The following is a 19,249-nucleotide window of genomic DNA, read 5'->3' on the forward strand; positions in this document are numbered from 1 at the left end:
GATAGGAGGTACTCGTCAATGTGAGTGACCTTGACATTGTCATACAGAACACATAGAGAAGTGCTTGTACTTGGATTCTTTCCATATGAGCGGAAGTGATTACAGATCAAATGGGGAAGGTGAAGGTGAGCAAGGGGCAGTTTAGCCATTTATAGCAAAGTAATTTGATTTTGCAGTTAAGCTGGTTGGTGTTTTCGAAAGGCATTTTTAAGTTGAGTATGTCTAAACCCGGCGTTGCGGGTTTAGATCTTGACATTGTCATACCGAACACAAATAGAGAAGTGCTTGTAGTTGGATTCTTTCCATATGAGCGGAAGTGATTACAGACCAAATGGGGAAGGTGAAGGTGAGCAAGGGGCAGTTTAGCCATTTATAGCAAAGTAATTTGACTTTGCAGTTAAGCTGGTTGGTGTTTTCGAAAGGTATTTTTAAGTTAAATATATCTAAACCCGGCGTTGCGGATGGCATAATCAACGTGGTGGAATTGGAACACGTTAAACAACGAATAACATTTAAATAGGTGATTAAAGAATTATCTTTATCTAATCCGGATAACTTTTATTATATAACAAAATAAACATTCCACTGTATGAAGGCTAAGTCAACGATTCTTTAAAACACACTTTCTGTAAAAGAAACTTAATAAAATATTATGTTAAATTTGTTCAATTGCACATACAACGGTGTTTTAGGATTAAAACCCTCCGAAATAAATAATCAATATTTTTTTTAATTGAATATTTTTATATGAACACTGATCCCTTATAAATGAGTCCGTTGTAGTTACGTATATATACATATATATAAATGAGTGTAACACAAATCCATAAGTGCTAGATATTATAGTTCTATTTGGGTTATTCTTTTACATTTTTATTTTCTATGCTCTGATACATTCTAAGGAGAGGGGAAGGAGGGATATACTACTAATGAACTTTGTAATATTGTGTAGAGGTTATCTTAGCTGCGCTGATCGAGATAAGCAAATCTCTATCTGTTTAATGTAAATTTGAATAATAAATGACACCAATGAAATTTCATTATAGGTCGCTTATATTACAGTATTACGTACATTTATAATAACTTTGATAGCCTAGAAGGTTCAAGCGTCTGGATATTTATATATAAATTAAAAGGAATTATTTAAAGCATATTGTTGTAATTAAAATTGGTTTTTTTTTTATTTAATACTTAGTTCTTGAAAACAAGCTAAGATTTTTATCATCATAATATAGAACTTTAATTTCATTTTAATACAATGTGATTGGTTGCCTATGGTATTTACTTATTGTTATCACGTTATTATATTACAGACCTAATGGTTACATACGTAACATAAAGATGTGACTTATTTTTATATAAAAGCCCTAGCATCCAACAAAAATCCGTTATTAAATAATGGGGTGCTCGATTAACATAAGCAAATATTGAAAAAACAAAAAAGTTTCAATAGGAAGTTGCAAAATACAGTTGAAAGATATAATTAATTTGGAATAGATTAATTTTTGATAATTTCACATAACTGTTAAAGTTCGTGGGTGAATTGTTTTGTTTTTGTAAACAAAGTTGATGAAAAAGTTTCTATACGTAAGGACCCAAAAATCCTAGAAGTATAGACACGACCTCTAGGATACTGCTGTTATAAAATGCCAAGTGCTCTTAATCGTTGTAGTTGACGATTAGATTTGTAGCATATACCGCTTGGCTAGGTTGAACTTCAAACTGGTGATGCCATTAATAATATTTTTAGTTTTATTATATACTTACGTGACGTTTTATGGCGGGATACAGCATATATAAGTATGCATTGGACCATATAGAAAATGAAGTATTTTAAGATGTTGTTGAGAGCAAGTAGCAAAATAATTTCAAATAGTTTTAAAATAATATTTTGAAACATCAATGAACTATATTTTTCATAAAGGAAAATATAGTGTTGTATTAAGCTAATTGGTCAATTATTTTATATTTATACAACTGAAAGATTTTCAACATTTCGACATAATGAATAATGTGATTAAAAGCGATTCTGTTGAGATCTCAAACCAATCAATGAAATCAAGTCAAGCATTTTTTATGAGAAAGTTTAGAAATTTAACAGAGAATAGTTTGTTAAAATAAAGATAAATTGTCATCAATATTCTATGTCGAAGACTGTATACCACATTTTAAAATTTACTTTTTCTATGTAAATGCTTGCAATATTTGAAAAAAGAAAGTCCTCTGTTTCTAAAGAATTCAATTAAAATAAATTCTTGTAGATTGTAACATTTTTATTAGACATGCTGTAGATATAGGTCTTTTATCCAGATTACTACACACATACATATATAACTAGCTTTATGTGGGACTGTCTCCATTTGATAAAAGTTCGTCTAAATGTAAAATGTTTAAATTGCTGTATTGACATCTGGTCTTGCCTTTATTGGAAAGATACGAACAGTTTTCGATCACCTTGAAAAACAAGTGGGCCTGGAAAGTAGATCAGATCACTCCTTAAAGCAAACTTTGTTCTGTTTATCATACTTTGTTTCAGTTGTTCAAATAAAGAAAGCAATAAATCACTCCTTTCCCTTTAATACATGGGAAAATTGTTGAAAGCAAAAATTAAATAAATTTAATGTCAAGTAAAATTTCACATACTAAAAAGGTTTGATTGCTCGTGATGTTAGAGAGAGGTAGGTTCAAGAAAAATGTATAAATCCTGTATGATCTCTACGTACATAAAACAGAATTTAAAAATAAGATCTACACACAGCATATGGTAATTCCAAGAACCATCGGGTCACTTATCAATCACGATGACCAAGTGCAGTTCATCATCCCTCAGAGGAATTTTTTAAGTAGATCCCAGCTGGTTACAACTACAACAACAAAATAACAGGATCTTGTCTCACTACAATAAACTGCGTATATTACAGATTGAATGAATGAATCTGCTAACATATCTTTTATTTTTCAGATACAAATTTTAATTAATAATATTTCGAAATAATTGCCGGACTGAAAGTGTAACATGATAGTCACCATGTTATAAAAAAATATTAAGTAAATAAAGAGGACTACGACTTCGTTGTGAGAAAGTATTTAGAAAAAACTTTTTTATGATGGATATAAATATATAATTAAATATTTAAAAGTTAAGCGCCTTTAAATAGACTTAACAATGTTTAATATGTAGGCACTTAATATTAATACACTTGAAGGACACTCAATTCATGGGAAAATCAATTGCATTAATGCTACAAGTTAAAAGTTTTTATTCAGATTTTGGTTAGAGTATTTAAACTACATTATTTTACATTCGCAGCAGTGTTTATGTAATTTTATTTGTGGAATTCGTATTAGACATTTATTAAGTGTAACGATTTTGTTTCCTTCTTTTCGGCTGTAATTAATGTTCGCGAAAACTGTTTTACTTTAAATACTTAAACGAGTTAACACTAATCTTAATTAACCGCTTAAACATCATAGCCAACAATGTGACGTTTACCAATGCATTCGCCAATATAGAACCAGAAAATAACTTCCATGGTGACCAAGGTATTTAGAGTAGCTTGACGTACCGTAACATTTTTGTAAGCTCCAGTGCGTGCACCTGTGAGAAGGCGGCCAATGCCACTGCGAATAGCAGGGATATCAGCGGGAGTTGGAGGAGTCAATTCCACTTTGGCGTATTTCAAGAAGACATCAAGCTGTGGTCTTCCTTGGGTTATTAGCTCTGTACAAAAAGAAAAAAGTCAAATAAATATAATAAATAATTAAAAATTACATAATTGAAATGTGGGGTTATGCAGTAACTGGCCACAACCACTTATATATGCTGTGTTTCACTATATGTTACACCAATTTACTTACTGTTCACAAGGTTGGAACCTCTTGTTGCAAGACTGGCCATTTTATTTTCTGACTATTTGCACAATTGCAATGGAAAAATAAAATATCAAGTGGAATCGCTGACAGTAAACGACTGTATGGAATAGAGTGCGCTATTACACAACAGGGTTGCATTGCTTCACTTTGACATTTACAAAAACAGGTATGTAACTCCACCTCGTACTGTGTTCAGTGCATTTCGAATAGTAAATGAAAATTGGTAAAATTATTGTTCTGTTTAAAATTTTTATTTTGTACACTGAACTCGTGCTAAAAGCTAAAGGCGTACTTAATAGCATATATGAAATGCCAATATTTAACACTTAAGTTGCAACTTAATAATTTGCTAAGTTGTCAAGCATGCTAAATGAATAACATGTTGAATTTTATTGATTAAAATTGTGTTTTATAATAGCCGTAATTTTTACTTTCAGAGTAGCAAAAAAATACTCGCATGCAACAATAATGCTATTAAAATCTTCAGAGTTTTACTTGCAAATAATTTTACGTCGTAAGTTTTAGTGCAGTCAAATTCAAAAATCATTTTATTGTGAATTTTTTATTGGAAATATACATAAATTGCAATTTTTTAAAGGAATAAGTTAAAAAATGCTTACCATTGCTCTTCTGTTATTCATTTTGTGTTCTTTTATTTAAATTAATTAATTAGTGTTTACAATTTTTCTATTTCATATTGTACTCTACGTAAGAAAAAATACATGTCAACTTTGAAAGAAAAAATTCAGGCTAATGTAACAACGTGTCACATGACGATGTTATCACATATTGTTGTCTTGTACGCTTAAATCGTCATTTTTACTTCAATTGTACATTTACTGAACTTATTGGCACATTTTACGAACTTATTGGCCACACACTTCGGCCAGCAAAGAAAAAGGTGGTAGCATCGCAATAAACGAACTATTGTGAACCTTCATTGGAGATTTCAACGAATATTGTAATCATACATAAACAAAAATTTATATAAAATTCAAAAATTTTATATATATGTTTATGAAAATTTTGAAAAATTAAAACTTCAGTGTTTTATTTTGAAATTTCCAACCTTCTTGCCATTCGTTTTAATTCTGTATTCATATTAATATTCAATTTAAGTTACTTATTTATTTTTATACAAAATGTAATATGCTTGCATTATGTACAAATATGCAAGATTTGCTAATTGCTAAAATATAACACTGGACAGATTGCAACAGTGATGCCAATCTTCGTTTAGCGAATATAAGCCAACATGTATTTTTTGCCACACTTGCGAGTCATCGAAAATGCCTAATATTTATTTATATTATTTACTATATTAAAGTTAGGATATTTAATCATAATTGTGGTCATTATAATATTATTTTTTACTATTATATTTGACTTTTATTGTATAATCAAACAAAAAGTAAAGAAAATATATTGGCTCAAATGTCACAATTCTTTATTAGCTATTAAGTCTTAAAGAAATTTTTTTTTTAATTCCAACGGTTTACGTCATTTCTATGAGTTTATAAACTAAGAAATTTTTAAATTAACGAATTAAAAATTACAACTAAATTAGGGAATAAAAGAAAAACGATATAAATTAATATACATATTGATATTTCTAATATATTCCACTCAATATCATTCAAGTGACAGCAATAATTAAATTCAAAATACAACAGTGCAAAGGCATCACCGTAGGCGAATGCACTCGTTCATTCATATAATTGAAATTTGTTGGCATTACTGAACGCTACATTGACGGCCCGAATCAGCAACACACGCCTTTTTTCTTATTGTCGCGAAGGGGTCGAATGTGTTGTTTTAATTTTGTGCTTTGTTTATTTTTTGCGATAGAAAATATTTAAAGTTAATAGCGAGAAAAAAAATTAAAAAATCCAAATCTAAAAAAGTTATTGGAATTAAAATAATTTCTACTTAAGTGTACAATGAAAATTAAATTCGAATGGTGATTTTTGTAATGAAAAGCTCTGCGGAGGCGGGGGCAATGAGATGAGATCAAATCGATGATGAAGTACGCCGAAGACGACAGCAAAAATACGAACTTGTTTCAAAATAATATAAGTAAAAATAGTGAATAATAAAACCATAGTATTTAATTTTAAAAAGTAGTGAAAATTGTGATTTATTTGTTGAAATATATTTTCACATTAGTAATAATAATCTTAAAAGGTCTTTGCATTTAAAAAAAAAATGTGTACATAAACGTACACAAATATATGAAAATAAATTGATATTTGCAAATTAGTAATCAACATTAACAAGATGTGGGGTTCAGCTGGTAGCACCTGCTAAATCTCAAAAGTTTTAAGTGAATAATAAGAAAGTGTTGCAAATTGTGATTTAATCAAAAGGGAGTTAGTGGGCGGCTTTGCGACGAAACGGTGAAAAAGATTGCGACGACAGCACTGCTGCAGCACTGCATCAGAATCTGCAAAATCTTGACTGCGTTTAATAAAAGGTGAGAGTTTTGACGTATACAACTATCGATTTGGTAAGGTAAGGTGGGGCTGAAAAATCTCAACTTCATTCAGTTTAATAATATTAAGTTGATGTGTTCACATAAGTGTAAGGCGTTGCCTTTCCTTTTTATGAATTGAGTTTATTTGTCACAAAAGGAGTAGAAAATAAATTTTTATAGTCTAGTTTTATTTCTTATTGTTTCTTTTTTGTTATTTTTATCTTCATTGATAATTTCCACTTGTATTATGAATCAGCATTACTAAAACAGTTGTTTCCGATCTGCTTTGAGCGCCGAGTGCGGAACTATGTTAATTAAAAATATTAAATGCTAAAATTATTTTGTTGCTTCAAGTAATTCTCCCATAAACGTTTGGGTTAATGGAATTGTGCTTAACGATGCTTATCCAAAACACAGTTGTTTACTAGTCCATTGAAAATTGCTTGAAATGTGACTTATTGAAAACTTGATATTGCTATCTTTTCGTTAAAAATTGTTATCTGTAGTCCTAGTTTCCACAAAATAAACTAAAAACTAAACTGGTTAGGTTGTGGTTACTAGTGTGAAGAAACACTTTTTGCCATATACTTTTAGTAGTTAGTGTTGTGACTATATATTTACATTCTAAAGTAAATAAATTTTTTTAAAATTATTTTAATTTCTATATAAGTCAACTTTTTGGCGATAACATGTTTCGAAAAGATAGAACCTATTTTTGCGTCCTATATTTGGATGAATAACGAAACGAAGTTATTGTGTCTGAAATGACATCTTTCAATATGTTGGTATAACGGTTTTGGATGAATTCCACGTTAATTAGGCACTTCTTTCAACGACAAATGCACTTTTCCGAAACGATAAAAGTTGAACTAGTTTTGTTAACTCCTATTTTTGTGTCCTATATTTGGATGAAAAACGAAACGAAGTTAATGTGTCTAAAATGACATCTTAAATGACATCTTATGTTTATAAGACATCAACGAATGCACTTTTCCGAAACGATAAAAGTTGAACTAGTTTTGCCAACTCAAGTAAATAATAGCTAACAATAAAAACATCGATTTCATTGAAGGATATGAATCGATGGGGAAGTAGTTTTCATACAAATGTTCGTTCAAAATGCGATTATTAAATATTTTAATTTTATAAATTCCATTGAAGATTTTATCTGATTTTTAACCAACTCACACATAGTCATAGTTTCCAATATTCATAATGAGGAAGGATTTTGGTTGGTCAATATGTTGCTCATCATCTATGCCCTGCCATAATCGATTTAAATCACGTTCATCGTTCATAACCACTGACATGAATGAAATAATTATTGTTATAAATTGTTTTATCAATTGAAATGTTTCGGTAATAATATTACAGTAAACCCCCCTATAACGCGGTAGATTAATTCCGCGTTATATATACTTCGTACACACATGTGCAAAGGTACGCGAAGCTAATTATGTAGTGTATAAATCCCCACGTTATGGGGGGAATGCCAGTGTTATATGGGGTATTTAAATCGCGTAATATGAAAACGCTTTATAAGGATACCGCGTTATAGGGGGGATTACTGTACACGGTTGTGACAAAAGTTTCTTACTTCGTTTTTAATTTATGTACTGATAACACAAACATATTCTATTTCTCAAAATCTCAAATATATAAATAAAATTTTGACAGTGCATTAATAAGGATCTACCGACATAAGTAATATCCAATAGATATTAGATAGTTCATTAGAAATATCTATTTTTCTAATGCTGCTCAATTTCGACTTCTTATATGACAAAATGCTTGAAATAATGCGATCGTATGGCTTAAGAGCTTTGACTTTAAATTTAAATCTCATATCATATTTTAATGAATTACATATGATTAGGTTGTAGCTCTCTCTAGTTATATGTTGAAAATGATTCTTTCATTCAGTACAGGTATTTACTTTCTTAGTAGCTGAACGCATATGTTGTGTTGAGATTGGGTCTTTCATTCATTAAAGTTATTTTCGTTTTTAGTGGCTTGGACTGATTACTGGCTATGGACTGATATTTGGTTTCTTTATTTATTGCCGCTATTTTTTTTCTTAGTGGTTTGGAAGCATATGTTGAAATTGGGTTTTTCATTCATTATAGTTATTTTCGTTTTTAGTGCTTGGATTCATAACCTGACTTTGGTTCTTCCATTCATCGTCGCTATTTTCGTTTTATTGTCAGTTTATCTGGATTTGTTTTTATTGTACCCCAGACAGGTCACTTTTTTTGAGTTTAAGAAGTCAGCAATTGGCCTTCTGTATAAACTATTAGCTTTCGTATTATTCCGGTTGCTGTTAGTGTTTTTATAAACTAGATTGAAATTAATAAAGAATAATACAAAAAGGGAATGACGAGATATATAGAATTAGTGTTCGCTATAAAAATTCTATTTCCATTATTATTATTAAATATATATAAATTAATAATTACCTATTTTAGCAATTCTATGTAAAAAGTATGCTTAGTTCTTCGCCTCTATTACAACGAATGAAACCGTGATAACAGCTATGATTTTCACTTGGTCATTGATTGTTCGGTTACTTGTTCATCGATTGTTCCTGACTATAATTTTTATATATTATATATCTTGCGGAATAAACCACTTAGGTCTGCATAGTTTTAAATTTACAAATTATATCATTTTCACCAGATTTTTATTTGTTAAAGAAGTATTTAACCAAAATGGATTAAGTTCTTCCAAAAACCCAAAAAATGATTATCATTTTTCTTCCAAAAGAAATAACAAAAGGCTTAAAACGTAAAGTTATTGCTTCTACTTTGATAGGTTCAAAATTTTTAATCTGATTCCGAAAATTCTTATAGTCCATCAATTTTAGACTTATAAAATCAAAGAATAGCGATATGGTTAATAAAGAAAATTAATTTAATTAAAAATAAAATTGAATTAATTAAAAATAAATTTCAATTAGTGAAAAATTAAATTTTGTATTGTTATTCACTGCTACTAAAAAAACTCTCTACATAATTAACCTTATAAAAAAATTTGCTTGCTCAAAAATGATTCATCTATGATATTCGCATGATATTTTAACTTTCTCTAAATTGTGGTTATCGAAAGTTCAACTACTTCAATAATCCATCTCATCTGTATTGCATAAAATTTAACAATTTATATAAAAGTAGACAAAAGCATTAAACACATAATCGGCACATTAAAATATTATCAATTGAAAAATAAATGCCTTTAACATTTTTGTATATATTAAGTTTTATTACATACTCAAAATACTATATCATTCCAAACGCCAATATCTCTGAGCAATACAGAACTGAGATTGGCAGGTTGCATGAAAAGATACATTAATTTGGGCTACAATCTCTTCACGGTATGATTGTTGGATTTAATAGACTTTTCCTTTCTAATGAAATCCAATAGTGTTGACGTAGTGTGCGTATTGCTCTATTTTCGAAGTAGTATAATTTAGCACAATTTTTCGTACATGTCGGTAATTAAACCCTTTTTAATTAAATATACTTTGCTTATCGTTCGACAAGCAAAATACCTACCTTTTCTTTGCTTAGATAGTTATCTGTTGCGTAAGATATCTATCAAGATCGCAGTACTTTATTTATATTTCTGATTTTTATAATAGTAGTTTGTTAGGATTGTGACCAGATTCATTAAAAAAAAATAATTTTATTCTGTACAGATGTGGTCATCTCATTCATTTATGACTGACATTTATATTCCCCATTTGTCGTTTGTTTCTAGATTTTTAAATGGTGAACCACCTCTTTATATCGTTTTATATATTCACCTTTAGAGGTGAATATAGTTTGGAGTTCTGGCATAAATGTTGAAACTTTTTTTTTATATTTTTTTTATTTTAAGACACCGCAAGATTTGGTTATTAATTTTTTGCCAAACTGAATAGCTTTTCTTATCAGAGGAAATTATATTCGTTAAACAAACACTGTTCTTTGTTTGCAATCATGTATTTTTTAGAACTTGACTTGATCAAACATCTTCAAATTTCTTACTCGACTGTCTCATAAATTTTGTTTATTTTATTTTTTAACTTTTCACTACACATAATAATTGTTTAAACTTGTGACCCACTATAAACAAATATTTTAATATAGGTATGGAACTCAGATATACAAACTCAATATACAAAAAAAATTATGATATCAAAATATTAACAAACAGTTGTTAACTACAAAATAAATTTGATTACATTTAAATTAAATTAAAAAAAATTCTATACACAATTTATACCTATCTTCAAAATTTTGGATATACTTTTAATATTTCAGTTATCTGACTTAGACAATTTTAAGAACATGCTTAAAACTATATGAGGATACTTCCCATTGCTTACTGAAAAGGTTCATTCTGATAAGTTGGCTCCTTTGTCAACTTTCTGCTACTTTGATTTTATATTCATTTTCAAACATCCACTTCGAAGCCAACACCAATGGTCAATGCAGCCGAAGCTGCCGGGCCACTGACCCCCGAAGTACCAGATAGCATCATCTCTGGTTAGATGTCGCAAGTTGCCGCCCACATTTCACTACCATTTGCACTTCTTGCATAAGTGCCAGACTGGCACTGGGGGATTGTAGTCGCTTCTTACGACAGGCGGAGAGGGGAACATTATTCTAGAATTTTATTTATAAAATGAAACGATGTAATACAGGTAGAACGTCGCCTGTATCAATATTCTATTTAATTAGTAGTTATTTATCTGTCGTAAATTGCTATATAGATAAGGCACAGAGACTGAAACTCCTACTTGTAGTGGAGCACCATAATCATTAGATCTTTTATATAGTCACTGATTATTATTGTGTCTTGTATATAGATCACTTTAATGCAGATATATGTGTGTAACTTCACATATCTATATTTGTAACTCTGATCCCGAGAATCCACCACTCAGTGGACACATGTCTCTAACGTGACAAAGTTATATTTTTTAAAAATTTAAAATATGAAGACACGAAATATTTGTATGTCATAACAGATGAAATTGGAGATATCATTTTATTTGACTCAATAGTTGATACTATGTATATAATATTGAATATTATAATGTATTTATATTGTATTACAAATATATATCCAAATTTTATAGTAAATTTTAAAAAATTTATTATTATGGAACAACATTTCTGCAAATAAAAATATCTGTATTTCTCTATTGTTAATCAAAATTATTTTGTTTAATATTTATGATAATGTATCATGTCAAAATTGTTGAGACCTTATAAAGACCTATATTTTAATATTTATATTTTATTCAATTATTCATAGGAATGTCTTCTAAAGTCCACAATACTAATACCAAATTTTGCTTATGATCTATTTTTTCTGGTTCTTTGTCATGATATTTGTTGAGTAATTCCGAAGCCTTCACTGTTCCTGACGAACCTCTGTCTGGTTTTAGATGTTTTTATTTTAGGAATGTTGAAACTCCGATCGGCTGTATAAGTTTGGTCGAAAATGATGGCTGTCGATAATGAGAACGATGGCTTCTTGTATTTGCACCCGCATTAAATCTTTTCATGTTTCTGATGTAGTGCTAAGTTTAATAAATTTTTTATTATAAAAATAAAGGTTTTCCCATTGTTTGTAAGTACATTTAATTAAAATACTTTATAGGTTGTATAAGATTTAAATCAAATAATTATAGAATTTTGAATTTTATTCATACTGTGTTAAATTTGAAAATATCTGACAAAAACTAAAAATGCAGATACATACATATATACCTAATAATAGCCTAATCAGTTTATATTTAGGTAGTGCTAATGAGTAGTAACTATAAAAAAATATATCATTTTTAAACAAACCAAAAGTTCATTAATATATTTTTTAAATTCACGTTTTTTTAAATTTAAAATATCTTTTACAATCATATGGTAAGTAGTATAAAATTACAGAATATATTCTAAGCATAGGATTAATATAAAGATAAAAAACAAGTAATAAAGAACATATATTCTTTATACAACGATAACTGCTGCTTTTTGGTTCCCATGGGGTCTAATAAAGTAATTAGTTCTATCCATTCCCTAAAGCAATTCCCTAAAGTAATGCAGACGATTCATTCGCATGATATGAAAGTCGTAAATTGCGAAAATTGGAAAATTTTTTTGCTACGTTATTTACATTTAAAATACCTAGAATATGACAATCTCAAGTTGTTCCCATTTTTTCTTTAGATGCACCTTTCAGCAGATCTGCTAATATAAAACCAAACTATTCTGACTCATTTACATAAATTAAATTTGGTACACAAAGATTTTTAAGTTATAGAAAATATATATTCATATAATATATATTCATATAATATATATTCATATAATATGTATTCATATAATATATATTCATATAATATATATTCATATATATATATATATATATATATATATATATATATATGAATCGACTTGGCGACTTATGCTATATTGCATCAATAATATTGCTATATCAATTGCGGATAGTGACTTATTTGTTGATGCCTATTTTTTCGACTGTGAGGAAAGCAGTATCATTTACCAACGATACTGTTATATATATCTTCTGTGATGACAGTTCAGACATACATATGTAAAAATATCAAATACAGAATAGGGACCAATATTGCACTTTATAGCACATTGAAGCTTATCCATCTTAAATAATCATTTGCAAATCTTACTGTAAAAAAAATGATATCAAGAAGACAAAAAGCTTTCAATAAGAAGAGAAATTATTGTTTTATTTAAAAAGTATTCTCTACTTTTGTAATCAAGCCAATACAGCAAATGTTTTAAAAATATATTTTCGATCTATAACTATCATATATTTTTATATAATATATGTAAATATAATATTTATTATATTATAATGTAATATTATATTATATATCAAATTACAAAATATATAATATATATATATTTATATATATAAGAAGTAGCTTACAGACCTCGCGCAAAACCTTTTTTTGAACTTCTTTACTTCTTCAAATATAAGAAGTGTTTTGCTTATCTATTTATACATAGCTCTTTGTGACAAAAGAGTGTTCATCGCCTCTACCTTCCGTGAAAATTAATTATTTATTCTGGTCTATGTCAGTGTCGTTAAAATCGTGATAGGATTTGTAAAGGCACAACGTCTCGATAGGCTGGGGCATGTTCTTAAAATGGAAGAAAATCGTCCATACACGCAGATATCTATGGGCCGCAAAAAAGACCCAACTAAAAACAAATGGTAACATATAGGGTACAAAAAATCATTTGGCGTAATAACTACGTTACAAGTTTAACAATTCATTACGGTGTATGATGAAGTTACAACCACACATTGGACTGTAAACTTATTGGATGATGATGTCAGTAAGGTCGTGTCTATTTTGGAACGAATTTCAAGAACTGTGCTACCTTGATCGAACAGAAGAAATAGGTATAATTAGACTATATGTAGTTTGTGCATGCAGAGCCATAATTGCCTATATATTCGATCAAGAAAACCAAGTGTATAAGCAATGTGGGCGAGTGAAGAGTATAGACCAGTAAACGTAGGGTAGACCAGTTAAATTAGTAATTATCAAAACGCTGTAATTATTAATTTGAAATTGAATTTTATTATGTCAATAGAAAAGAGTTTTTGGAAAATATTACATTTTTTTCCATAAACGAATTGCACAATACATGAATACGAATCTTAGGACTTTTAACACATGCCAAAGAAGAGTTTCTTTAAACATATAACCATTGTCATATGTATTAGTGCTAACTTTAGTCTGCCCCATGTTGAAATGTAGAGTGGGTTTACATCTTGTCGCCGTGGAGTATACTTTTCGCTAAAAATAAAGTGTGGAACGTTTACTTTTAACCATTATTTGTTAGAAAGTGCTGTGACGGTGTCGAATATTGTTGCAACGTCTTCTTTTTTTCACCAAAATATATGTTTCTCTGTGACTTCAACGCATTTTTTACAACTTTTTTCGCAGTGGTTTTGGTTGAAGTTACTTGTCACCGTTAAGTAGGCTAGATAATTTTTTATGTCAACAAATTATACAATTGAAAAATTTCTTTAAATAGAGAAATTCAAAAAGACAGTAATCATGATCACCTATTTCCCAAGTAACAGCACATCCTTCATCATTGTCTTCTTTGAAGTTAATTTACCCTGTTTTGATTATTAGTATTTTGGTCGACTAAGCGTATTAGTGGATTCATGCTTCATCAAGTTGTGATAACAGAGCTTTAGAAAAGTTTGATCAATAGGGCTTTAAGAGCAAGGTCAGCAAATGTGGTATCTAAGCCGAGTGAAATCTTCTAATACCAATCAAACAAGTGGACATAGTCCTTGCAAGTTTTTTATTTGATCATTGACCAATATCATTTAACGTGCTTCTTCTGTTTTCGTCAGGGTTTGCTATTATGTTTGGAGGTGCTGATCCACTCTCTACCGTTTCAGCTATAAATGAAAATACGAATGTGCCGAGATCCCGTAAGCTTTATTTTTGAGTAATTTAAATTCCATTTGCAATGTCGTATTATTTTTTAATATTGAAAATTCAATTACAACGTAATGTTTATTTCCTCTGCTTGAAGTTGGCTAATTAAAAAAAAATATTTAAAATAATTTTGATAGTAAAAACAGCTTTTAATTTAAAGGCTACGTTTTAAGGTATTGTGCATTAAATTAAAAAAATATTTCGTGTCGTGAAGTGCACGTTTCATACTCAGGTGCAAAATATTCCGCATGTCTTTAGTATTTTTTAAAGATATTTTAGTTTTAAATAATCAGAAGCTCTTATTAATTTTTAAAAATAATTTGTTCTCCAATACTGAATACAATAATGCATTTTCATAAGTTCAACGTTTTTTTTGATAATTCTTAAATACTTGAATTAATTGGTTACAAAATGAAGATATAATTCACTTTACATAATCGAAAGATATATTTTTATCAGTGAAAGTGTAAATTGTCTCGATCATAACAATAAAAAAGTCAGTTAGTCTGAATATATAAAAAGTACACCCTTGACTCAAATAGTTTTACAGAGTTAACTACCGATCAAACAATTGATAAACATATTTCGATATATTTTGGTTTTATCAAAACTATTGTACTTTTACTACTAATATCATTTTTCGACCAATATGATTTTATATTTTTAGTTAATTATGATCCAAATAGATATATACATATATATCTATAAAATTGATTCCTTTTTGGAGCATAAGGGATCATATATAAATAATCTCGGTCACTTGATCAGATATATAACCAAGTGTCGCTTATCATTTTGCTAGAGATTCACTATTTACAACAAAAGGAATGATACTATGGTTTTTTCAAGAACGGTGGTTTATATGGGTTACAATAACAACGACAGGAGACATCACAAAACGAGAATGTGATAGTAGTAATAAGAAATAGTTAAATAGGGAAATACTTTGGAGAAGTAGAAAGTTAGTAGAAAATAGAATGTGCCAATTCTTGTTAGGTGCTTAGGTTACAACAAATAAAATGGATATACTTATTTATACCATTGAAAGTAATTTTTTATTATGCAAAGCTATAAACCTTGAAATTTTGAGATTAAAACCTTGAAATTTTATATTGAATTATTATATATTAATCTAAAAAAATGACATTATTGTATTTTATAAATTATTTCATAATTTACAATGTATATTGTACAACATGCACTAGTTGGATTTTAAAGACGTGTATCGTTCTTAGCTACGTGTCAGATGATTAGCTTGCTTAGTTGCCAGTTGATAATACCGATTATCTGTCAGTTTAACGGTTACCACATCTGCTTATCAAAAGTTCGAAAGTTCTTTATCTCGTTTGCCATAAGCTGGAATTAAGTGGCCACGATATATAGTCTCATAGATCTTTTTAAAAAGTTTCTTCTCATACCCTTCTAATGTCACTGTTGTATATTTTCCAAAATGCTGCAACATATAGCCTGAAATGTATATAATCAAAGACTAGTAAAAAGTGATTTTCGTTTCCAGAAGATTTTGTTTCTCATTTAGTTACTTATTCCGAAAAAAACAAGAGTAACTCTTCATTGATGTGTTGGTGTCTACATTGGCGTTCATAACATGGAACTTATAGTTGTCAACAATGACGTTAGTTCCAATGTTTAAGTAATGTCCACATTTACCACAAGACTTATTTGCTTTATTAGTTTTTGTAAGTTGAAAACGCAAATTTAACGACACAATTGGTTAGGCCAACAATATTAATTTCTCCGGTGTATACCAGTAGCACTGATGTAAAAAAAAAATGCCAGTATAATAATTTCGCAGATTGAATTAATTCTTCCAACTCGAATTATATTTTTCAACATTAAGTTATGAGTCGCTTTGTATGTAATCTTGCTTGGTATCGGACTGCTCGGAGAGGTTCGATCAGTTTTCGCGGAGTTGGTAGTGATATGCAATGTTATTTGTTGCGAAGAAGAGGAAACAGCAGAAAACATTTTGTGTTACTGTGATAGTCTTGCTAGACTCAGACTTCGGTACTTATCCACTGCCTATCCGGATATAACGGAATTAGGCAACATCTCTCCAAAGGACATATTGGCATTCTTAACTGCTACTCGTCTATGGAACTGAAGTGGGTATGACACAATAAACTTTCCATTATATTTACGATCGTTGTGTTATTATATATGTTTGTATATACATATGTTATAATATAAATTGCATATGCCAAAGAACCATCGATATTCAATATTTAGCCATCGATGTTTAAAGTATTTATAAATTTAACAAAGAATTCTTTGATAGTCGTAGAATGTTACCTTCATTTCTGATGTTGTTTATTCTATGTCGCTTATATACATGTGTATATGTGTACTATGATCACCGTTTTGTAAACTTGGACGTGACGGTCTCAAAACAACTTCAATGCTAAGAAATCAACTACCTTGCACACATTCCAAACAACTTATTCCAATCAAGCCCATACATCTTACATTGGTTATTGCAATTCTCTCACATTTTGTTTATAGTTTTGTGGTTAATGTCAATGAAAATAGTTCTTATTACTTATCTGAGACATGTATAAAATGTCTTTTAATAATAAAGATTGACAACACAAAGTACTCACAATTAACGATACTTAACTCCATAGTAAACTATTGTGTGAAAGAGAGACATTTAATTTATTTGATCATACTTGTATAATTAAATTTAAATGTTCTTAAAGGTCATGTGCACTATTTATTGAATATCATTTAAATAATATAAATCTGTGTAATGTGTGGAAATTTATTTGATGAAATATCACTGAAGTGTTAGTAAAACAAAAAGACTTTAGAACTGAAGAACTTGGAGAATATAATTAATTTCTCGTGACTGCAAAGAGTTGCTACATACAATTTTCATCATTGTCGTCATCAAAAGGTGTAACTATTACAATATACATTACTTTTACAATATACAATATACAAAATAATAATAATTTATATGTAGTAGATTTTACACACAAAATAATTTTTTTTTGTTATTAATTGTTGGCTACAAATTGATATAGTTCTAGTAACAGATCAACGAGACCAATTATATGCTTTTCCTCCTATATATAATTCGCTAACTATGATATGTATAGTTTATCAAATCTCATCTTGTCTCTCCAATAGTCGTCGAAGTAGTATATGATTGTTTTTATAATCGAGGCTTATGATCGAGGATTTTACACACAAAATTATTTTTTTTTTGTTATTAATTGTTGGCTACAAATTGATATAGTTCTAGTAACAGATCAACGAGACCAATTATATGCTGTTCCTCCTATATATAATTCGCTAACTATGATATGTATAGTTTATCAAACCTCATCTTGTCTCTCCAATAGTCATCGAAGTAGTATACGATTGCTTTTATGATCGATGCTTAACGAATTTCAGGTTCAGGTTTAGGAAATAAGTAATAGATTTACTTAAAAAGTATTTGGCATATATTAATTTCATTAATTTGAAAGTTGCTAGCCTTTTCGATTGCCTTGTATCGTTTTTATTCCTTTATTGAAGAATTTTAATAAACTTTTTATACTTAAACCTCTTTTAAGGTTTAATTTAAGTCATCAAAAGTTTGGCTGCGGACTTTTACGGATAGTTTTGTAAGCAGCAAAAAAGTGCATTGCTTCGTAATAAAGAGAGTAAACATAATATTTAGATAATGTAAGAAAAAAAAATTGTTATTCCTGAAATGTAAAGATCTTTTAAATTGAAACATTGGAAATCAAATAAAGATTTACTAATTATTGTGAATATTTATAGTCCTAGTCAGTCGCAGTAGCAGTGTTCAGTGTACTCAAGAGCTGTGTTTGTGATCTCTGTATACTATGAGTTTCCTTTTCTTTTCATATATGGTATAAATTGTATCAGTTTGTATATTTCAGGAGCTACAGAAATAACTAGAGCATATATATTAAGTATGATACAAATCTGCTAAAACTCAAATATTGATGAGAAAGTTAAATTTGCTGAAAAACATCTTCTTGACTTCGAAACGTATTCTTAAAAAAAGTTAAAAGATGTGAAACGAAAGTTTATTATGTTTAATTTTGAATATAAACAAAGATGGATGAATTGCCATTGGAAAACAGAAGTTTTACGAAAAGAAAGTCATAACTAGATTCAAGGAACTAGTAGTAGTAATAAGTTCTTTAGTAGAAACAAATGTTACCTCAATGGAAAAAAATATATGTATAAAGCATAAAGCATTTGTTGCTTACCATGGTAGATGCTAAAGTATGCGATGCTATCACTCACACTAGTTCTACTATGAAATGCTACATATGTAACAAAACTGCAAAGGATTTTAATGATTTGACTACAGTTCTATCAGTAAACAAAGACTCTCTAACGTTTGGTTTATTAATTCTGCCTGTGAA

General features: G+C 29.1%; 2 protein-coding genes across 3 annotated transcripts in view; one reads left to right on the forward strand and one right to left on the reverse strand.

Annotated features, from left to right (window-relative positions):
* Positions 1–3,296: 3,296 nt before the first annotated feature.
* Positions 3,297–3,996, reverse strand: LOC119688925 (ATP synthase subunit g, mitochondrial). Its single transcript, XM_038103605.1, has 2 exons — positions 3,859–3,996; positions 3,297–3,721 (listed from the first exon to the last, which is right to left on the reverse strand). Exons 1-2 carry the CDS (start codon positions 3,896–3,898, stop codon positions 3,462–3,464), a joined length of 300 nt encoding a protein of 99 aa, XP_037959533.1. The 5' UTR covers positions 3,899–3,996; the 3' UTR covers positions 3,297–3,461.
* A 2,038-nt stretch (positions 3,997–6,034) lies between these two features.
* LOC119687534 (wiskott-Aldrich syndrome protein family member 2) overlaps positions 6,035–19,249 on the forward strand; it is a 42,618-nt gene continuing 29,403 nt past the window's right edge. For both annotated transcript variants that reach the window (XM_038101874.1, XM_038101875.1), the window contains exon 1: positions 6,035–6,346. The gene's annotated coding sequence lies outside the window, so the exon portion shown is untranslated. The remainder of the gene's footprint in view (positions 6,347–19,249) is intronic.

The sequence above is a fragment of the Teleopsis dalmanni genome, chromosome X (assembly GCF_002237135.1).
Source record: "Teleopsis dalmanni isolate 2A chromosome X, ASM223713v2, whole genome shotgun sequence".
Classification (NCBI taxonomy): Eukaryota; Metazoa; Arthropoda; class Insecta; order Diptera; family Diopsidae; genus Teleopsis; species Teleopsis dalmanni.